This window comes from Ranitomeya imitator, chromosome 8 (assembly GCF_032444005.1).
Source record: "Ranitomeya imitator isolate aRanImi1 chromosome 8, aRanImi1.pri, whole genome shotgun sequence".
NCBI lineage: Eukaryota > Metazoa > Chordata > Amphibia > Anura > Dendrobatidae > Ranitomeya > Ranitomeya imitator.
The window spans coordinates 161,312,862-161,336,832 of record NC_091289.1 but is presented as its reverse complement, the minus strand read 5'-3'; the positions used below and the strand labels follow the sequence as shown (position 1 = coordinate 161,336,832).

At 46.5% G+C, this 23,971-nt stretch overlaps 1 protein-coding gene across 1 annotated transcript in view; it reads left to right on the top strand.

Annotated features, from left to right (window-relative positions):
* The first annotated feature begins 317 nt into the window (after positions 1–317).
* Positions 318–23,971, top strand: part of NPHS2 (NPHS2 stomatin family member, podocin) — a 47,185-nt gene continuing 23,531 nt past the window's right edge. Inside the window, exons 1-4 of the mRNA XM_069737630.1 lie at positions 318–1,244; positions 1,680–1,782; positions 2,239–2,301; positions 2,388–2,444. Coding sequence (XP_069593731.1) covers positions 318–1,244; positions 1,680–1,782; positions 2,239–2,301; positions 2,388–2,444 — 1,150 coding nt within the window. The remainder of the gene's footprint in view (positions 1,245–1,679; positions 1,783–2,238; positions 2,302–2,387; positions 2,445–23,971) is intronic.

Sequence of the window (23,971 nt, the reverse complement as noted above, 5' to 3'; positions counted from 1 at the left end):
AAATCTCCGCTACGGTCCTCCAAATCCAGGAAATTCCTGGGAGTTCTTTTGGACTCTGCAAAACAAATGTCTTTTCTTCCAGAGGACCACCGTCTAACCTTGGTAACAAAGGTCAAGACATTCAGAGACACGAGATCTCCTACGCTCAGGGAGTGCATGTTGCTTCTGGGTTCCATGACTGCCTGCATCCAATCGGTAGCCTGGGCTCAGGCCCACACCAGGATCCTTCAAGCTCATATTCTAGAGAATTGGAACGGCCATCCCAGCTCTTTAAACAAAAGGTTACACACACCGGGTTGAGTCAGAGCCTCCCTAGCATGGTGGGTAAACCTAAGAAATCTCCACAAAGGTGTCAGCTGGACTCAGATCCCACTGACTACAGTCACAACAGATGCCAGCAAGAGGGGCTGGGGAGCAATGGTAAACAACATCCCTTTCCAAGGACTCTGGGACCAGACAACGAGCTGGAAGTCGTCCAGTTACAGAGAACTAAAAGCTGTAGAGGAGACCCTTCTAGCAGCAGGTCGACTTATCATGGGACAACATGTTCGTGTGTATTCGGACAATATGACTGCAGTTGCTCATATCCGACACCAGGGCAGTACAAAGTTCAACAACTTAAAGAGCGTCTCCACCCAAATATGCTCCTGGGCAGAGAAATACCTACTGTCTCTGACAGCGGTCCACATGAAAGGCTCGTCCAACACCCAGGCAGACTATCTGAGTCGCCAAGATATACAGCCAGGGGAATGGAGCCTGAACAGTCGAAGCTTCAAGATGCTCGTGGACAGATGGGGTCTGCCGGTCCTCTTCGCATCTCGTCAAAACACTCAGGTCGAAGCCTTCTTCTCTCTAAATCCCAGGGATGGCTCCAGAGGAGTAGATGCTCTAGCCCAGAGGTGGAATTTTCACCTGGCCTATGTGTTTCCACCAGTCCCGATTTTGGCGAAGGTTTTACGGTAAATTCGAAAAGAACAAACTCCGTCTATATTAGTAGCCCCGTTGTGGCCAAAAAGGAGTCGGTACAACCTGATCATCGATCTACAAGTAGACGGCCCGATCCAATTACCAGTAGAGAACGATCTACTCTTGCAAGGACCCATTTATCACCTGGATCCCCAGAAATGGAATCCAGCGGCATGGTTACTGAAGCCCAGGTGCTGAGAGCTAAAGGGCTGTCGGACCCAGTAGTTGCTACACTTCAGAGATCAAGAAAACCAGTAACCAATGCTATCTATAATAAGGTCTGGAATAAATTTTCATCTTTCTGCTTTCCTAATCTATCAGACCCCCTCTGTCCAAATTTGTCGAAAATTCTAGATTTTCTACAGAAAGGCTTAGAGATAGGCCTCAAGCCTAGCACATTAAAAGTCCAGGTCTCCGCCCTCAGTTCTATCTTCGACCGGGATCTGGCAGGTCATCGCTGGATTAAGAAGTTCATGACATCAGCCTGCAGAATGAACCCTAAAACGCAGTCAGTGGTTCCCTTATGGGACCTTAATTTAGTACTCCAGGGGCTTACAGGTCCACCATTTGAGCCCTTATCCTCTTGTTCTCCACAAAATCTTATCTACAAGAAGAGTAGGAAAACTTCAAGCGCTATCAATAAGGGAGCCCCACTTGTTTATTAGTACTATGACTCCATAGTACTTTGTCTTGACCCTTCCTTTCTTCCAAAGGTAGTCTCCGAGTTCCACCGCTCTCAGGAAATTATTCTACCTTCTTTCTGCCAAAGTCCAGCAAATACAAAAGAGGAAAGATTCCATACTCTTGATGTCAGACGTATTGTACTACATTATTTAGAGCAAACCAGCTCTTGCAGAATTGACCAAAATCTATTTGTCCATCTCTCTGGACAGAATAAAGGGAGAAAAGTAGCAAAAAGCACTATTTCTAACTGGATCAAGAGAGCTATAGCAGAAGCATATGTCGCTCAAGACAAAACTCCTCCAGTGGGGATCAAGGCCCACTCAACTAGATCCACTTCATTCTCCTGGGTAGAAAGAGCAGGTGCATCAGCAGAACAGATCTGCAGGGCAGCTACATGGTCTTCGTTACATACTTTCTCCAATCATTATAGATTGGACATCTTGCCCAACAAAAACTTAGTCTTCGGCCAGAAAGTTCTCCAGGCCGTTGTCCCTCCCTAGCGCCAAATTAGTTGGTATTCTTCCATATGCCGTTGTGGAAGGTGACTAGAGAAAATAGAATTAGACTTACCGGTAATTTGGTTTCTAGGAACCTTCCACGACAGCTCTAGTTCCCTCCCTATATTCCTGGATAAAAATATGGGATTCAAAGGTAAACCGGTGCTGTGGTTTTCAGTTATAAGTCACTAGGAGGTGGGAGGGCCTTTTAACCTCTCCTTATTTCCTGTTCCACATCAGGGCTAAGAGACAACCTCCGTATGCCATCGTGGAACGTTCCTAGAAATAGAATTACCGGTAAGTCTAATTCTATTTTTCAGTTGTTTCAAACTTTTTTGTTAAGTACCGTATATACTTGAGTATAAGCCGAGATTTTCAGCCCACTTTTTTGGGCTGAAAGTCCCCCTCTCGGCTTGTACTCGAGTCATACCCAGGGGTCGGCAGTGGAGGGGGAGCGGGGGCTGTATAATTATACTCACCTACTCTGGCGCGGTTCCTGCATGTCCCTGCTTCTTCCAGCGCTGCAGCTTCTAACTGTAGTGAGCGGTCACATGGTACCGCTCATTGCAGTAATGAATATGCGGCTCCACCTCCCATAGAAGTGGAGCCGCATTTTCATTACTGTAATGAGTGGTAACTAGAGTTGAGCGACCTTGACCTTTTTAGAGTCGAGCCGGGTTTCGCGAAACCCGACTATCTCAAAAGTCGGGTCGAGTGAAATCGGCCGATTATGACGTAAAGTCGGGATCGACCGAAACACGAAACCCAATGCAAGTCAATGGGGCAGCATAGTCGGCAGTGAGTGGGGGCCAGGAAAACACCTAGAGTGCTCATTTTAATGTCAAAACCATCCATTCTTCTTAATGAAGCTTGTCAAGCGTAATTTACCTTATAATAATTGGAAGGCATTTGAAATTGGGGGTCATTTGGCTAAAGTTGTGGTGGGTAGGGCTGGTTCAAGTAATTAGTGGGCCCAGGAAATCTGGACCACGTCACGGCAGTGGAGCAGGGAGAGGTAAGTATTTCAACTTTGCAAGTGCTGTGAACCTGAGCAAGCAGGGGGGCCCACTCGTTGGCATTGGCACTGGCACAGGGCCCCTCAAAGTACAGCGGTGTGTTTGCACGGCGGGGGCGCCTCCCACCAGCAGCAACACTTTTGCGTACTATGAGAGGCCCTGTGCCAGTGACGTCGCCAACTAGTATTCCTCCCCCCACCTGATGAAGGAACCTGCACTTTCATCTGCACCTTCCTCTTTGTCCCCGTGTAAGGTGGTATGGTTTGCGGGAAGAGCAACCTGACTTTCAGCAGGGTCACAATGTTGTTGTGTAGCGTGCACGGGGAATGTTGCGTTATGGGTCAATGTACCAGCAGACTCATCTATCACTGGCTGGGCAATGGGCAGGATAAGGAGGAAACACAGATATAGGCCCAAAGAATAAAGTTGGCTAAATGCAGTTCAAAATTGGTAACACAGGAATAACCAGGGGGCATTGCAGTGGAGGACAACTGGAATGAGAGGCTGACACAGAGAGTAGGCCCAAATCAGTAAGTAGTCGAAATGCAGTTCAAAATTGGCAACCGTAGTAAACAGGCGGCACAGCTTTGTTCAGTGGAGGAGAACAGCAAGGAGTGGCAGACACCGATAGTAGGCCCCAACCCAACTAGTAGGCCAAATGCAGTCTAACATTAACAACTACTTAACGAGCGCCTGAAAACGGAATTTCAGGACAGGAAACCAGGAGAACAGCAAGGAGCGGCAGACACTGTTAGTAGGCCCCAAACCAACTAGTACGCCAAATGCAGTTGTTCCATTTAACCACAATTTAACGAGAGCCTGAAGATAGAAGCTCAGGAAAGGCAACCTGGAGAACACCTTGGAGTGGAACACACCATCTCTCTCCACCCCATACCCATTTTGTAGGCCTAATGCAGTGTAGTTTTCTACAACTACTAAACGAGAGTCGGAAGACCGAAGCAATGGCAAGGAAACCTGGGGAACACCTTGGAGTGTAACACACCATCTCTCTCCACCCGATACCCATTTTGTAGGCCTAATGCAGTGTAGTTTTCTACAACTACTAAACGAGAGTCGGAAGATCGAAGCAATGGCGAGGAAACCTGGAGAACACCTTGGAGTGTAACACACCATCTCTCTCCACCCCATAGCCAATTTGGAGGCCTAATGCAGTGTAGTTTCCAACAACTACTAAATGAGAGCATTAAGATCGAAGCTCTGGAAAGGCAACCTGGAGAACACCTTGGAGTGTAACACACCATCTCTCTCCACCCGATACCCATTTTGTAGGCCTAATGCAGTGTAGTTTTCTACAACTACTGAACGAGAGTCAGAAGACCGAAGCAATGGCAAGGAAACCTGGGGAACACCTTGGAGTGTAACACACCATCTCTCTCCACCCGATACCCATTTTGTAGGCCTAATGCAGTGTAGTTTTCTACAACTACTAAACGAGAGTCGGAAGACCGAAGCAATGGCAAGGAAACCTGGGGAACACCTTGGAGTGTAACACACCATCTCTCTCCACCCGATACCCATTTTGTAGGCCTAATGCAGTGTAGTTTTCTACAACTACTAAACGAGAGTCTGAAGACTGAAGCAATGGCAAGGAAACCTGGGGAACACCTTGGAGTGTAACACACCATCTCTCTCCACCCGATACCCATTTTGTAGGCCTAATGCAGTGTAGTTTTCTACAACTACTAAACGAGAGTCGGAAGACCGAAGCAATGGCAAGGAAACCTGGGGAACACCTTGGAGTGTAACACACCATCTCTCTCCACCCGATACCCATTTTGTAGGCCTAATGCAGTGTAGTTTTCTACAACTACTAAACGAGAGTCGGAAGACCGAAGCAATGGCAAGGAAACCTGGGGAACACCTTGGAGTGTAACACACCATCTCTCTCCACCCGATACCCATTTTGTAGGCCTAATGCAGTGTAGTTTTCTACAACTACTAAACGAGAGTCGGAAGACCGAAGCAATGGCAAGGAAACCTGGGGAACACCTTGGAGTGTAACACACCATCTCTCTCCACCCCATACCCAATTTGTAGGCCTAATGCAGTGTAGTTTTCTACAACTACTAAACGAGAGTCGGAAGACCGAAGCAATGGCAAGGAAAATTGGGGAACACCTTGGAGTGTAACACACCATCTCTCTCCACCCGATACCCATTTTGTAGGCCTAATGCAGTGTAGTTTTCTACAACTACTAAACGAGAGTCGGAAGACCGAAGCAATGGCAAGGAAACCTGGGGAACACCTTGGAGTGTAACACACCATCTCTCTCCACCCGATACCCATTTTGTAGGCCTAATGCAGTGTAGTTTTCTACAACTACTAAACGAGAGTCGGAAGACCGAAGCAATGGCAAGGAAACCTGGGGAACACCTTGGAGTGTAACACACCATCTCTCTCCACCCGATACCCATTTTGTAGGCCTAATGCAGTGTAGTTTTCTACAACTACTAAACGAGAGTCGGAAGACCGAAGCAATGGCAAGGAAACCTGGGGAACACCTTGGAGTGTAACACACCATCTCTCTCCACCCCATACCCAATTTGTAGGCCTAATGCAGCCTACTTTCCGACAACTACTAAACGAGAGCATAAAGATCGAAGCTCAGGAAAGGCAACCTGGGGAACACCTTGGAGTGTAACACACCCTCTCTCTACACCACGGAAGGGCTGATTCTTAGGAAGGAAGGCTGTCGGAAAGAAGCAGGGCGCGTCCGAGGGTGATTATATTCTTATTAGGTATATACTCACCCTCGGACGCGCCCTGCTTCTTTATTTGTAATGAATGTTTATTTGCAATGTGGTTTTGACTTACTCTATTTTTTTGGTAAATAATGATTTTATTATTTTCATTGTTTTGCATCTTCTTGGCAATAATATAAAGAAGACGCGACAGGACAACACTCGGTGGATGCCATATCTGTGTTTTAAATTGAAAAAAACTTTCAGTTAACTACTTGCAGGAGAAAGTTATTGTAGCTGGTGGCCATTTTTAGTACTGTACCAGATTTTTGTTGTATGTGTTTGTTTTTAATGTTAAAATGTCTGCATTTGATATCTCTCCAGTATTTTCTTTTTTATAAGCAAAATACTTATTTTTATATTTTCTGATGTTGGTTCAAGGGGTACACGGGCAGCAGTAGACAGGTCAGTGGAGGCCTAGTGGAAGGAGGGACCGCAGACAGGCTTCGAAGGCCTAACATAATAAATTGGGCTGGCTGTAGGCAATTTAAAATTGGTTCCAGGGGAACACGGGCAGCAGTGGCCTGGTCTGTGTAGTAGTAGTGGAAAGAACGGGCCGCAGACAGGCTTCGAAGGCCTAACATAACAAAAATTGGGATGTAGGCAATTTACAATTGGTTCCAGGGGAACACGGACAGCAGTAGACAGGTCAGTGGAGGCCTAGTGGAAGGAGGGACCGCAGACAGGCTTCGAAGGCCTAACATAATAAATTGGGCTGGCTGTAGGCAATTTAAAATTGGTTCCAGGGGAACACGGGCAGCAGTGTCCTGGTCAGTGTAGTAGTAGTGGAAAGAACGGGCCGCAGACAGGCTTCGAAGGCCTAACATAACAAAAATTGGGCTGTAGGCAATTTAAAATTGGTTCCAGGGGAACACGGGCAGCAGTAGACAGGTCAGTGGAGGCCTAGTGGAAGGAGGGACCGCAGACAGGCTTCGAAGCCCTAACATAATAAATTGGGCTTGCTGTCGGCAATTTAAAATTGGTTCCAGGGGAACACGGGCAGCAGTGGCCTGGTCAGTGTAGTAGTAGTGGAAAGAACGGGCCGCAGACAGGCTTCGAAGGCCTAACATAATAAATTGGGCTGGCTGTAGGCAATTTAAAATTGGTTCCAGGGGAACACGGGCAGCAGTGTCCTGGTCAGTGTAGTAGTAGTGGAAAGAACGGGCCGCAGACAGGCTTCGAAGGCCTAACATAACAAAAATTGGGCTGTAGGCAATTTAAAATTGGTTCCAGGGGAACACGGGCAGCAGTAGACAGGTCAGTGGAGGCCTAGTGGAAGGAGGGACCGCAGACAGGCTTCGAAGCCCTAACATAATAAATTGGGCTTGCTGTCGGCAATTTAAAATTGGTTCCAGGGGAACACGGGCAGCAGTGGCCTGGTCAGTGTAGTAGTAGTGGAAAGAACGGGCCGCAGACAGGCTTCGAAGGCCTAACATAATAAATTGGGCTGGCTGTAGGCAATTTAAAATTGGTTCCAGGGGAACACGGGCAGCAGTGGCCTGGTCAGTGTAGTAGTAGTGGAAAGAACGGGCCGCAGACAGGCTTCGAAGGCCTAACATAACAAAAAATGGGCTGTAGGCAATTTAAAATTGGTTCCAGGGGAACACGGGCAGCAGTGGCCTGGTCAGTGTAGTAGTAGTGGAAAGAACGGGCCGCAGACAGGCTTCGAAGGCCTAACATAACAAAAAATGGGCTGTAGGCAATTTAAAATTGGTTCCAGGGGAACACGGGCAGCAGTGGCCTGGTCAGTGTAGTAGTAGTGGAAAGAACGGGCCGCAGACAGGCTTCGAAGGCCTAACATAACAAAAATTGGGCTGTAGGCAATTTAAAATTGGTTCCAGGGGAACACGGGCAGCAGTAGACAGGTCAGTGGAGGCCTAGTGGAAGGAGGGACCGCAGACAGGCTTCGAAGCCCTAACATAATAAATTGGGCTTGCTGTCGGCAATTTTAAATTGGTTCCAGGGGAACACGGGCGGCAGTAGCCAGGTCAGTGTAGTAGTAGTGGAAAGAACGGGCCGCAGACAGGCTTCGAAGGCCTAACATAACAAAAATTGGGCTGTAGGCAATTTAAAATTGGTTCCAGGGGAACACGGGCAGCAGTAGACAGGTCAGTGGAGGCCTAGTGGATGGAGTGACCGCAGACAGGCTTCGAAGGCCTAACATAAGAAAAATGTCAATACAATGGTATTGACAGTGCCAGGCATTGAAGGATGTCAGCGCATAGACTAAACATTGGTGGAGCTGTGAGAGAAAATTTTGCAAGTGGTAGAGCACTGTTTGAGCTGGGGGGGGGGGACTGTCTTGTGGCCGGCGGTACAGGCCCAGGGCCCCTCATATTACAACGGTGTGTCTGACGTTGGGTGCGCACCACCACCGCCAGACACATTATTGTACTATGAGGGACCTAGTGGCAGTGCCGTCGACCAAAAGCGGGCACACCCACCTCCTCAGACAAACAGTACTCTCACGGCCCCGTGTGGGGACTTTGGCCATTTAGGGAGGTGTTAACATGTCGGATGCTGGACAATCAGGTGCTGCAAATTACGAGATTGGAAAAGTCGTTCAGAATAGTCCACAGGCAAGACCTTTACATAGGAAAGCTAGGTGTCAGCCGGGCAAGGTGGGGCAAAAGATTTCGAAATCCAGTTGTGGTTCATTTTAATGAAGGTTAGATCATCTACATTTTGGGTAGCCAGACGAGTCCTTTTTTCTGTTAGTATTGAACCTGCAGCACTGAATACTCTTTCTGATAGGACACTAGCTGCCGGGCAAGCAAGCTCCTGCAATGCATATTCTGCCAATTCTGGCCAGGTGTCTAATTTTGATGCCCAGTAATCAAATGGGAATGACGGTTGAGGAAGAACGTCGATAAGGGATGAAAAATAGTTAGTAACCATACTGGACAAATGTTGTCTCCTGTCACTTTGAATTGATGCTGCAGTACCTGTCCTGTCTGCGGTCATAGCAAAATCACTCCACAACCTGGTCAGAAAACCCCTCTGGCCAACGCCACTTCTGATTTCTGCCCCTCTAACACCTCTGGTCTGCTGGCCCCTGCAGCTCGTGTTAGAACGATCACGGGCGCTGTGTGCAGGGAATGCCAGAAGCAAACGGTCAACAAGAGTTGATTGTTTGGTTGCTAATATTAGTTCCAAGTTCTCATGTGGCATTATATTTTGCAATTTGCCTTTATAGCGAGGATCAAGGAGGCAGGCCAACCAGTAATCGTCATCGTTCATCATTTTAGTTATGCGTGTGTCCCTTTTGAGGATACGTAAGGCATAATCCGCCATGTGGCCCAAAGTTCCAGTTCTCAAATCTGTGGTTGTGCTTGGTTGAGGGGCAGTTTCAGGCAAATCCACGTCACTTGTGTCCCTCCAAAAACCAGAACCCGGCCTTGCCGCGCCAACAATTTCCACTGGCCCCGGAAAAGCTTCCTCATTAAAAATATAATCATCCCCATCATCCTCCTCGTCCTCCTCCTCCTCTTCGCCCGCTACCTCGTCCTGTACACTGCCCTGGCCAGACAATGGCTGACTGTCATCAAGGCTTTCCTCTTCCTCAGCTGCAGACGCCTGATCCTTTATGTGCGTCAAACTTTGCATCAGCAGACGCATTAGGGGGATGCTCATGCTTATTATGGCGTTGTCTGCACTAACCAGCCGTGTGCATTCCTCAAAACACTGAAGGACTTGACACATGTCTTGAATCTTCGACCACTGCACACCTGACAACTCCATGTCTGCCATCCTACTGCCTGCCCGTGTATGTGTATCCTCCCACAAAAACATAACAGCCCGCCTCTGTTCACACAGTCTCTGAAGCATGTGCAGTGTTGAGTTCCACCTTGTTGCAACGTCTATGATTAGGCGATGCTGGGGAAGGTTCAAAGAACGCTGATAGGTCTGCATACGGCTGGAGTGTACGGGCGAACGGCGGATATGTGAGCAAAGTCCACGCACTTTGAGGAGCAGGTCGGATAACCCCGGATAACTTTTCAGGAAGCACTGCACCACCAGGTTTAAGGTGTGAGCCAGGCAAGGAATGTGTTTCAGTTGGGAAAGGGAGATGGCAGCCATGAAATTCCTTCCCTTATCACTCACTACCTTGCCTGCCTCAAGATCTACAGTGCCCAGCCACGACTGCGTTTCTTTCTGCAAGAACTCGGACAGAACTTCAGCGGTGTGTCTGTTGTCGCCCAAACACTTCATAGCCAATACAGCCTGCTGACGTTTGCCAGTAGCTGCCCCATAATGGGAGACCTGGTGTGCAACAGTGGCAGCTGCGGATGGAGTGGTTGTGCGACTGCGGTCTGTGGACGAGGTCTCGCTTCTGCAGGAGGACGAGGAGGAGGGGGTGCGAACGGCTACAGCCAACTGTTTCCTAGACCGTGGGCTAGGCAGAACTGTCCCAAACTTGCTGTCCCCTGTGGACCCTGCATCCACCACATTTACCCAGTGTGCCGTGATGGACACGTAACGTACCTGGCCATGCCTACTGGTCCATGCATCTGTTGTCAGGTGCACCTTTGTGCTCACAGATTGCCTGAGTGCATGGACGATGTGCTCTTTAACATGCTGGTGGAGGGCTGGGATGGCTTTTCTGGAAAAAAAGTGTCGACTGGGTAGCTCGTAGCGTGGTACAGCGTAGTCCATCAGGGCTTTGAAAGCTTCGCTTTCAACTAACCGGTAGGGCATCATCTCTAACGAGATTAGTCTAGCTATGTGGGCGTTCAAACCCTGTGTACGCGGATGCGAGGCTAAGTACTTCCTTTTTCTAACCATAGTCTCATGTAGGGTGAGCTGGACTGGAGAGCTGGAGATCGTGGAACTAGCAGGGGTGCCGGTGGACATGGCAGACTGAGAGACGGTGGGAGATGGTATTGTTGCCGCCGGTGCCCTAGATGCAGTGTTTCCTACTACGAAACTGGTGATTCCCTGACCCTGACTGCTTTGGCCTGGCAAAGAAACCTGCACAGATACTGCAGGTGGTGCAGAAAATGGTGGCCCTACACTGCCGGAAGGGATGTTGCGTTGATGACTAGCTTCATTGGCCGAGGGTGCTACAACCTTAAGGGACGTTTGGTAGTTAGTCCAAGCTTGCAAATGCATGGTGGTTAAATGTCTATGCATGCAACTTGTATTGAGACTTTTCAGATTCTGCCCTCTGCTTAAGGTAGTTGAACATTTTTGACAGATGACTTTGCGCTGATCAATTGGATGTTGTTTAAAAAAATGCCAGACTGCACTCTTTCTAGCATCGGATACCTTTTCAGGCATTGCAGACTGAGCTTTAACCATATGGCCACGCTGTCCTCCAACAGGTTTTGACTTTGCCACGCGTTTTGGGCAAGATACGGGCCCAGCAGATGGAACCTGTTGCGATGTTGATGCCTGCTGCGGACCCTCCTCCTCCGCTTCAGAACTGCTGCCGCCTGCACCCTGTTCCCCCAATGGCTGCCAATCGGGGTCAAGAACTGGGTCATCTATTACCTCTTCTTGTAGCTCGTGTGCAACTTCGTCTGTGTCACCGTGTCGGTCGATGGTATAGCGTTCGTGATGGGGCAACATAGTCTCATCAGGGTCTGATTCTTGATCAGCACCCTGCGAGGGCAATGTTGTGGTCTGAGTCAAAGGACCAGCATAGTAGTCTGGCTGTGGCTGTGCATCAGTGCACTCCACGTCAGATTCAACTTGTAATGGGCATGGACTGTTAACTGCTTCACTTTCTAAGCCAGGGACGGTATGTGTAAAGAGCTCCATGGAGTAACCCGTTGTGTCACCTGCTGCATTCTTCTCTGTTGTTGTTTTTGCTGAAGAGGACAAGGAAGCGACTTGTCCCTGACCGTGAACATCCACTAACGACGCGCTGCTTTTACTTTTACCAGTTTCACGAGAGGAGGCAAAAGAGCTAGAGGCTGAGTCAGCAAGATAAGCCAAAACTTGCTCTTGCTGCTCCGGCTTTAAAAGCGGTTTTCCTACTCCCAGAAAAGGGAGCGTTCGAGGCCTTGTGTAGCCAGACGACGAACCTGGCTCCACAGCTCCAGACTTAGGTGCAATATTTTTTTTCCCACGACCACCTGATGCTCCACCATTACCACTACCCTCATTACCAGCTGACAATGAACGCCCCCGGCCACGACCTCTTCCACCAGACTTCCTCATTGTTTTAAAAACGTTACCAAACTAACGGTATTTGTTGCTGTCACACAACTTACACGGTGAGCTATAACTTCAGTATGATTTAGCTACCCCTTTACAGGTGGGTGAGACCACAACGAAAATCAGGCACAATGTTACACACTCTGTTGTTGGTGGCAACAAATGAGAGAGATGCCACACACGCAGGACTGTCACTGAAGCGCAAATGTAAATATTAATCTCCCACTGATTTGTTTTTTTTTTTTTTTAAAAGGGAGACTTTAGAAAAAAAAAATAATAAAAAAAAATGATTTTTTAAGGAAGAATTTATAAACCAAATAAAATTAAATGATTGTTTCAGGGAGAATTTAGAAAACAAATAAAAAAAAAAATAGGCTTTCTATGGCCCACTGAGTGAGAGAGGACGCACACAGGAGTCAGGAGTGGCACACAAGCCCAGAGGCCAATATTTATCTCCCACTGATTGATTTAGTGATTTTTTCAGGTAGATTTTGGAACCCAAATCAAGCAAAAAAATTAATAGGCTTTCTATGGCCCACAATTGGAGAGAGAGAGATGGCACACCCAGGAGTCAAGACTGGCACACAAGCAGAAAGGGCAATATTAATCTCCCACTGATTTGATTTTTTTTTTTTTTTTCAGGGAGACTTTAGAAAAAAAAATTACAAAAAAATGAATTTTTCAGGAAGAATTTAGAAACAAAATAAAATAAAATGATTGTTTCAGGGAGAATTTAGAAAACAAATAAAAAAAAAATAGGCTTTGTAGGGCCCACTGAGTGAGAGAGGACGCACACAGGAGTCAGGAGTGGCACACAAGCCCAGAGGCCAATATTTATCTCCCACTGATTGATTTATTGATTTTTTCAGGTAGAATTTAGAACCCAAATCAACCAAAAAAAATAAATAGGCTTTCTATGGCCCACTATTTGTGAGAGAGATGGCACGCTCAGGACTGGCACACAAGCCCAGAGGCCAATATTAATCTCCCACTTTTTTTTTTTTTTTTCCAGGGAAAATTTATAAACCCAATAAAAAAAATAATAAATAGGCTTTCTATGGCCCACTATCTGAGAGAGAGAGATGGCACGCTTAGGACTGGCACACAAGCCCAAAGGCCAATATTAATCTCCCACTGATTGATTTATTGATTTTTTCAGGTAGAATTTAGAACCCAAATCAAGCAAAAAATTTAATAGGCTTTCTATGGCCCACTGAGTGAGAGATGGCACACACAGGAGTCAGGAGTGGCACACAAGCCCTGAGGCCAATATTTTTCTCCCACTGATTGATGTAGTGATTTTTCAGGTAGATTTTAGAACCCAAATCAAGCAAAAAAATAAATAGGCTTTCTATGGCCCACTGAGTGAGAGATGACACAGACAGGGATGGCACTCTAGCAGAAATGCCAATCTTAATCTCCCACAAAAAAAAAAAAAAAAAGGAACTGTCCTTCAATTACTATCTCCCTGCAGTAATCTCAGCCAGGTATGGCAGGCAGCAATAAGGAGTGGACTGATGCACAAATTAAATAAAAAGTGTGGACAAACAAACAAGATAGCTGTGCAGAAAGGAAGGAACAAGAGAATTTGTGCTTTGAAAAAAGCAGTTGGTTTGCACAGCGGCGTACACACAGCAATGCAGCTATCAGGGAGCCTTCTAGGGCAGCCCAATGAGCTACAGCGCTGAGGAAAAAAAAAAAATGTAGCTTCCACTGTCCCTGCACACCGAAGGTGGTGTTGGGCTGTGGAAATCGCTACAGCACAAGCGGTTTGGTGGTTAATGGACCCTGCCTAACGCTATCCCTGCTTCTGACGAAGCGGCAGCAACCTCTCCCTAAGCTCAGATCAGCAGCAGTAACATGGCGGTCGGCGGGAACGCCCCTTTATAGCCCCTGTGACGCAGCGGACAGCAAGCCAATCACTGCAATGCCCTTCTCTAAGATGGTGGGGACCAGGACCTATGTCATCACGCTGCCCACACTCTGCGTTTACCTTCATTGGCTGAGAAATGGCGCTTTTCGCGTCATTGAAACGCGACTTTGGCGCGAAAGTCGCGTACCGCATGGCCGACCCCGCACAGGAGTCGGATCGGGTTTCATGAAACCCGACTTTGCCAAAAGTCGGCGACTTTTGAAAATGAACGACCCGTTTCGCTCAACCCTAGTGGTAACGATGACCGCTCACTACAGGACGAAAATGCGGCGCCGGGGAACAGACGTGCAGCGACGGCGCCAGGAGCAGGTAAGTATGACGGGGCAGTGAGCGATATTCACCTGCTCCTCGTGCCACCGTTGGCGCCGTTCTGTCTTCTGTGTCCTCTGCAGTGACGCTCAGGTCAGAGGGCGCGGTGACGCGATTAGTGCACGCCGCCCTCTTCCTGAATGTCGGCGCAGAGGATGGGAAGACACAGCGGCGGTCAGCGGTGGAATGGGAAAGGTGAGTATAGCAAGTGCCGGGGGCCTGAGAGGTATGTAATTTTTTTATTTTTTAATCGCAGCAACAGCATATGGGGCAAATATCTGTATGGAGCATCTTATGTGGCCATGTGCAGCATTATATGGGGGCAAATATCTGTATGTGGCATCTTATCCGGCCATGTGCAGCATGATATGGGGGCAAATATCTGTATGGGGCATCTTATCCGGCCATGTGCAGCATGATATGGGGGCAAATATCTGTATGGGGCATCTTATCCGGCCATGTGCAGCATGATATGGGGGCAAATATCTGTATGGGGCATCTTATCCGGCCATGTGCAGCATGATATGGGGGGCAAATATCTTTATGGAGCATCTTATGTGGCCATATGCAGCATGATATGGGGGCAAATATCTGTATGGGGCATCTTATCCGGCCATGTGCAGCATGATATGGGGGCAAATATCTGTATGGGGCATCTTATGTGGCCATGTGCAGCATGATATGGGGGCAAATATCTGTATGGGTATCTTATGTGGCCATGTGCAGCATCATATGGGGGCAAATATCTGTATGGGCATCTTATGTGGCCATGTGCAGCATGATATGGGGGCAAATATCTGTATAAGGCATCTTATCCGGCCATGTGCAGCATGATATGGGGCAAATATCTGTATGGGGCATCTTATGTGGCCATGTGCAGCATTATATGGGGGCAAATATCTGTATGGGGCATCTTATCCGGCCATGTGCAGCATGATATGGGGCAAATATCTGTATGGGACATCTTATCCGGCCATGTGCAGCATGATATGGGGGCAAATATCTGTATGGGGCATCTTATGTGGCCATGTGCAGCATGATATGGGGGCAAATATCTGTATGGGGCATCTTTTCCGGCCATGTGCAGCATGATATGGGGGCAAATATCTGTATGGGGCATCTTATCAGGCCATGTGCAGCTTGATATGGGGGCAAATATCTGTATGGGGCATCTTATCCGGCCATGTGCAGCATGATATGGGGCAAATATCTGTATGGGACATCTTATCCGGCCATGTGCAGCATGATATGGGGGCAAATATCTGTATGGGGCATCTTTTCCGGCCATGTGCAGCATGATATGGGGGCAAATATCTGTATGGGGCATCTTATCAGGCCATGTGCAGCTTGATATGGGGGCAAATATCTGTATGGGGCATCTTATCCGGCCATGTGCAGCATGATATGGGGCAAATATCTGTATGGGACATCTTATCCGGCCATGTGCAGCATGATATGGGGGCAAATATCTGTATGGGGCATCTTTTCCGGCCATGTGCAGCATGATATGGGGGCAAATATCTGTATGGGGCATTTTATCCGGCCATGTGCAGCATGATATGGGGGCAAATATCTGTATGGAGCATCTTATGTGGCCATGTGCAGCATTATATGGGGCAATTATCTGTGTGGAGCATCTTATGGGGCCATAATCCACATTTGTGGAGCATTATACGGGGCAAATGTCTGTATGGAGCATCTTATGGGGTCATAATCAACATTTGTGCAGCATTATATGGGGAATATTTTAATATGGAGCATCTTATGGAGCCCATCATAAACTATATGGAGCATTATATGGGGCTCCTGATTCAATATGGATATTCAAAAATACTTAACCTACTGATGTCTCAATTAATTTTACTTTTATTGGGATCTATTTTTATTTATGAAATTTACCAGTAGCTGCTGCATTTTCCACCCTAGGCTTATACTCGAGTCATTAAGTTTTCCCAGTTTTTTGTGGCAAAATTAGGGGGTCGGCTTATACTCGGGTCGGCTTATACTCGAGTATATATGGTATATAATTCCACATGTGTTAATTCATAGTTTTGATGCCTTCAGTGTGAATTTACAATTTTCATATTCATGAAAGTACAGAAAAATCTTTAAATGAGAAGCTGTGTCCAAACTTTTGATCTGTACTGTATGTGCTATTATTCGGTCACTGTGGCGGAAATATGTGGTATGGTCATGGTGTGGCAGTATTTGTTCTCTGTATGTGGTATTATTGGTCACCATGTGGTGGTAATATGTGGTCTGGTCATGGTGTGGCAGTATTTGTTCCTTGTATGTGGTATTATAGGTCACTATGTGGTGGTAATATAGTGTCTGGTCATGGTGTGGTGATATTTGTCCCTTTGTCTGTGATATAATTGGTCATTTTAAAAATTGAAAAATAAATAAAAATATAACTAAATTGTATTGCATATTTTAACAGATTTTTAATAGGTTAGAGTAGGGCTTACCAAGTCGTGGTGGCAGATTAGAAAAATCTATTGGCCAAAACAAAAGCTGCTGGCTATGTGTGTGATCTGGTGATGGGAACTGTTAATGTGTGATTGGTGAGACGTGAACTTTTTCCAAGAGAGAGTGGTGGGACTTTGGACAGTTCGAGGGGTGGAAGCGGGGCTGGGGTGGAGCTTGGGCGGAGTCTCAAGGGGGCCACGAAAATTTTGCCAGTATGGAGCCCCGAAATTCCTAGTGGCAGCCCTGCATCTGCGTCTTGCACTGAGAATGGTATCGAAGATCAGGCCAAAAATGCTGGGCACCATGATGGAAATCGGATGGATCCTAATGGAGGTAATAGAGTCCATTAGTCTTGTGTGCCCTGAAAGGGCTTTTGTTATTTTTGTTTTTCCGCTCCAATGCTGGGGTTAGGGAATCCTCAGAGCACAAGTCTGCAGATTTTTACCCTGAGGTCGGAAAACCCTTTTAAAGAAGTTGTCCAACTTCTCATACCCCTCTCTTTGCCCCAATAAAATAATAAAGCCTATACTTGGCTCCCGGGCTGGCGCCATGTCCCCGGGTCTCACGTGCAGTTGTTTTGATGCCTGCGGCCAATCAGCGCTGGCATCCCTGTCCCTGCCTTTGGACTAATCGAACATGAAGAGGAAGTCTGAGATCAGCTGCAGCCCACACTTCCTCTTCATGATCGATTGTCCGAAGACAGTGATGCCAGGGCTGATTTTGCGCCGGCTTCACGTGTCACAACACGGGATTCCCGGGGCGAGCGACTGTCGACACTGGCATGGAAGGCGAGTATAAGTTTTATTATTTTATTGGGGTCAAAAAACATTTTGATCAAGAAGGGGTTGTCCTAGTAGTAGACAACCCTTTTTTAAGCGTTAAAGGGAACCTGTCAGCAGAATTGTGCACAGTAACCTACAGACAGTGTCAGGTCGGCACCGTTATACTGATTACAATAACACCTTTGTTGGTGAAATCTGTCTTGTGGTTGTTGTTTAATCTTTATTTTCAGTTTCGAGTTAATGATATGCTCGTGCTCCGGGGCGGCCTGTGGGGGGGTATTCATGTGGTCCTCTGCTTTGGTATTCATGTGTGTGACTTCTGACAGGTCACTGATCCTTCAGCGACCTGCCCTCTATTTTGCATAATGAATATTATAAAGTATATCTATCTTGGAAAAAAAAAATCCCCTTCTGCAGGCAAGTGCTGGCGGTGGCTCCTGCGCTGCAGCATGATCACATCTATAATGTGTATTTAATTCATTTCTTTGATGTTATCCATAAATTCATTAAAAAAAATAAAATAAAATCAGTTTGAAAATGATGCCGTCTGCTCAGTAGCAGCTATCAGCGATCCGATAGCTGCCACTGTGCAGGTGGCGCCATCTTGGAGGAGAATTTATTTTTCTCTAGCAAGATGGCGCCTGCAAAGTAGCAGCTATCGGATGGTGAAATGGTGTCAATAGCTTCTACTGCGCAGTCGGCTCCATTTTCAAATTGCATGATCGCATCTATAATGTTTATGTCTTTAATTTGTTTAATGTTATCCATAAATTCATAAGAAAAAAAAAATCAATTTAAAAATGGCACATGTACAGTAGCATCCGATAGCTGGTATTGTACAGGCGCCGGCGGTTCCAACTTGCTACAGAAAAAAAGTAGCAGCTATCGGCAATCATGGATAGCTGCTCCTGTGCAGGCAGCGCCATCTTTAAACTAATTTTAATGAATTTATGGATAACATCAATCAAATTAATTACATACACATAGATGCGATCATTCTGCAGCACTGGCGCCATCGCCGGCACCTGCCTGCAGAAGGGGATTTTTTTCCAAGATATATCTATAATATTCATTATGTAAAATAGTGGGCAGGTCAACCACAAAACAGATTTCATTACCCAGGTATCATTGCAATCAGTATAAGGACGCCGACCTGACACTTTAGGTTAGGCTGGGGTCACACTGCGTTATAGCAGTCCGTTAGACTGACTGCGTTACACCGCCATTAAACCATGTACGCCATGTATGCTATAGTGTTAACGCAGCCCGTCAACGCTATGCGTTGAACGGGCTGCATTAACGCAGTATGAACCTGGTTTTACTGAGCGCAATCCTGCTCACAGGTTCACTTTAAAGGAAACCTGCGTGGCGAAGTATAGCGTAGCCAAGAAGTGAAGTGCCTGCTCTCCTTCACTTGAGAATAAAACTTCAAGAATAGATTTCCCAAAATTGCTCCTATTATTATTATTATTATTATCATTATTATTATCCAAGCAAGGTATTAATGTAATAAGCTTTCGTTATCGTGCATACCTTCAGTAACTGGTCAGTATTTGTAAGTCAAGGAGTGGATCAAATATACAGGCAGAAGTGGTGACCTGTTTCTATTATACTTTTCCTCTGATTGTTCCTCATTTGGTTTTGGCTTACAAATACTGATGGAAAATACTGAACGTACTCTCAAGAAAATACTTGACTCTCACACTTGTAATTAGGTGTTGAGTATCCTGCTGAGAAGTCCTCCTTAAGGCCGGGATCACACATGCGAGAAATACGTCCGAGTCTCCCATGGTAATACCCGGCATTGCCACCGTCACTCAGGAGCGGAGAGTGCGGCCGCATAGCAATACATGCAGCCGCACGCTCCGCTCCAGAGAGACGGTGGCAATGCCGGGTATTACCATGGGAGACTCGGACGTATTTCTCGCATGTGTGATCCCGGCCTAACTGGTCCATTGTCAATGGATTCAAAATTTTCAGACATTGAAAAAAATGAATGAAACTAAGATGACGCCTAAAAAAAAAGAAATTGGTAAAATGGTCTCTGTTTCGTCTCAGATAGTAACAGGGATGTGAGTGCAGCCTCATAATAATCTTCAGTTGTATAGCGCTTATGGATTCTGCAGCTCTTTATAATTAGGGGAGTAGTAAAACAAGTATAGTGACAAATGATCCAAACAAATTAAAGAGCCGTCCCTGTGCAGGAGAGCTTACTAAAGTATTCAGTGGACAGTTGCTCCATTTTTGGTGATCGGCGCTGACCCCTTGGCCCTGATATCCGAGAAGTTGGGAGTGAATGCTAATAATATAAATAATGTAGATGCTGTAAAACTGTTCTTCCATTTAGAATGGAGGAGTAGAGATTTAATTTCTTAGCAATTTCTTCCCTGCTCTCCCCTACAGTCCTTCCCACACAGAAGGACTAACATAGTGCACGGTCAGCACCTGCAGTAATGATGACTCTTGTGCGATTAGATTAACCCAGTGCATCAGTGGTGATGCGGCATCTATAGGGCTTATTGTTCGATTGCTTAATGCAGATGAACGATTTTTAGTTTTCACCGGCTGCACTCGCATGCACTAGTTTGTCCTGTAAATCGGATGATTCTCTTTTCTTCAGGTATATGAGCAGGCATAAAAAAAATTGGATTACACACGGAGCAAAATTATAAAAAACAATATTTATGGATACATTGCAATACTGTAACATTGGAAATTGTAAATGGTCCTATAAATGATAAATGGGTTCAGCTGTAAGTAAAAAAAAAAATAAAAAAATTTGTACACGATAACAAGTGAGAAAAAAAACCATCCCAGTTTTCTTGATGAAACGCTGAACGATTATTTTATACGCTCGTGTGAACCTAGTTCACTGTCAGATAAGCAATCTGGGCTTTTCTGGGCAAGGCCACTTCAGTAATAAGCCGGCTGTCTTTTTCTTGAAGTGGCTTTGCTGACTGAACTTGCTGTAGTTATTTCCAGTGGCTCCGCTGCCAACATACCGTAATCTTGGTTTTTCAACTTTATAGAGGGGGCAGTTTCAAAATGAAGCTGCCTGGAGAATGAGAGTGGTACTTTTTTTAACCCCTTCACGGTTTCTGAAGATGGCACGTGTGGACAGCAATTGACATGCTGGATATTGCGCTGCACTACACAAATAGTGCAGTGTATTTTATTTTCTATGCAATCAAAAGATAATGTGTTCATGTCCGCTTGTGGGACGAATAAACATTGTAGGGAAATAAATGTGTATTTATTGCATTATGAGGTTTGTTTGTTTTTTTTACCCTTAGGCTACTTTCACACTAGCGTTTTCTGCAATCCGTCACAATGCGTCGTTTTGCAGAAAAAACGCATCCTGCAAAAGTGCTTGCAGGATGCGTTTTTTCCCCATAGACTTGTATTGACGATGCACTTGCGACGGATTGCCACACGTCGCATCCGTCGAGCGACGGATGCGTTGTGCTTTTGCGGACCGTCGGGAGCAAAAAACGCTACATGTAACGTTTTTTGCTCCTGACGGACCGCTTTTTCCGACCGCGCATGCGCGGCCGGAACGCCGCCCCCACCTCCCCGCACCTTACAATGGGGCAGCGGATGCGCCGGAGAAATGCATCCGCTGCCTCCATTGTGCAGTACGTTAAACGCTAGCGTCGGAATCTCTCCCCGACGCACTGCGACGGGGAGATTCCGACGCTAGTGTGAAAGTAGCCTTATTTTATCTTTCTGCCAACATAGCCTTCTGCAGGCATATTTGTAGTTGCAGTTTTGAATTACACAATTCATATTACCATACAGAGTATAATTGCATTTCAATTTTTTTCCCCTTATTACGGCATTTACAGTGTAGGTTTATTTATTTTTATATTTTGATAGATTAGACGTGGAGATACCAAATTTTTGTTCATCCAATAAAAACTGCAGCTCGTTACGCAATAAAACAAGCCCTCATAGCTTTGTACTCCTAAAAATAAAAAAGTTAAGGCTTTCAGAATATGATGCAAAAAATTTATTTTTTAAAAAAAAAATTTTTTTGTACAAAAGTAATCAAACATCAAACAAAAATTGATTATCACTGAAATCATATCGACTCTTAAAATAAAGCTGGATCTTTATTTATCCTAAACAAGGGATGGCAAAAAAATGCAGGAATTATTGTTTTTTTTTTTTGTTTTATTATTTTTCCTACCCAAAAAATTAATAAAAGCTTATTTTAAGTCAAAAATAATAACAGTGAAAACTACAACATATCGCTCTAAAAATAAGCCTTTATGGAGGTGTTGATAGAAAAATGTTTAACGTATGGTTCTCAAAATATAATCACACAAAAACAGATTTTTTTTCAGAGTACTTATTATACAAAAGTCATAAAGCATAAATTGGGTATGTAAGACTCATGCTGGTGTGGTAGATGGAGGCAGGTATATCTCGCCCAGGTGTTTGTCCTATGTGAATTAGGCCACTCAGTATCTTCAGGGTGCTAATGAGTTAATGATTGCAGGAATAAAAGATGACCAGCTGGGTGGTTCCAGTGTCTGCCTGGGGCACACAGATTGCCTGCCTGTGTGAGACAAACGTGAGTGAAGAGCTCTGCTCAAGATCTGTATGATGTTAGCTGGGTGGGAGAAGCCCCCCCAGTTGTTGAGATAGCAACGTATTTGTTTAGTTAGTGCCGGACAGGCTAGGGTTTATTTTTATGTTTTGTTTTTTGTGTTGCTTTCACGTTAATAAATCTGACCTGAGGTCAGCCTGCTCAGAAACCTGCTGTACGCCTCAGATTCAATGCACAAACCACGTGTCCTTTGACCCCAGCAAAGGCGATCCCAGAGTGTTTTGTCACATTGTGGTGGAGAACGCGGGCATACCGTGGCACAGGCGACAGCATGGAAGACGTGGTGAAAGCCTTAGTACAGTCCACTGCCGTACAGCAGCAGGCCACTGCCGCACAGCACGAAGCTAATCGCTTGATGGCCGCACAGCTGAAGGAGTTACTGGACATGACGGTTGCAGACCGCCAACTTCTCCAACAGGTGGCACAGCGCCTGGTGAGCATGCCTGACGCTGACCCGGAAGCAGAGTCCAGAAGGATCCATGTGAGTCGATACTGGCAAAAGCTGACTGCAGAAGATGACGTCGAGGCATATCTGACAACTTTTGAGCGGACGGCATTGAGAGAGAAGTGGCCGAAGGCACGATGGGCCGATTTGATTGCCCCGTTTCTCTCCGGCGAGGCCCAAAAAGCTTACCATGATTTGGACCCGGAGGTCGCTCAGGACTTTGAGAAGCTGAAAGCTGAGATCCTGGCCCGGCTGGGTGTGACGACGGCTGTCCGTGCACAGAGGGTACATCAGTGGACATACCAGCAAGATAAACCAGCGCGGTCTCAGATGTACGACCTGATCTACTTGACAAAGAAATGGCTGCAACCCGAGGTACTGACAATACCCGAAATAATCCAGCGGGTTGTCCTGGACAAGTACCTGAGAGTACTACCCCCAGCGCTGAAAAGGTGGGTAAGCCAAGGAAATCCCACGACAGCGGATCAACTTGTGGAGTTGGTCGAGCGTTATTCCGTGGCAGAAGGACTTCCCGACGACACCGCCAAACCCCGGACTGTGCCTCCTCCTCGTGGAACCGGTAAGACTGTTCCAGGGACCACGGGTGAAGGAAAATCGCTTAAAACTGTGGGGGAGGAGTCCGGGACTGCTCGCACTCCGAGACCAAGAGTATTGGACGGTGGTCTCAGTAGGGGACCTGTTAGGTGTTTCCGCTGCCATGAGAAGGGTCATGTTTCTGCGAACTGTCCTGTTACCGCTGAACCCATGCAGTGCGACGTTATAGACTCTAGAAAACGCATGTCTTTGGTTACACAGCTAGTGAGCGTGAATGCGGGTCAAAATGATACAGTGAAACACCTGTGTGAATTATCTGTTGATGGGAAAAATGTTGTGGCATTACTAGACTCTGGAAGTGTGGTGACTCTGGTGAAAGCTAGTCTGGTGGCACTTCCGTCTGGTCCGTCTGACAAGTTTTCTGTGACGTGTGTGCATGGTGACACCCGCTCGTACTTAACAGCGGTCATATGGATTTCTACTCCCTATGGGTCAGTGCAGCACAAAGTGGGACTCGTTCCCGCATTGTTACATGATGTAATCCTGGGCAGGGATTTTCCCTATTTCTGGCAGTTGTGGGAGAATCAGTTACTCCTTCACGGTAGCTGTACCCGTGAATCTTCTCCCATGCCATCTGGAGGTCCCGAGTCCCTAGAGGAGACCCCACAGGAAGATGTTGCTGGGGAGGTTAGTGAATCTAACCTTCAGTACCCCTTCTCCGTCATGGCGGGGGAAACAGAGGAAACTGAGGAACCTCAGCGAGAGGCGGAGGCAGACAG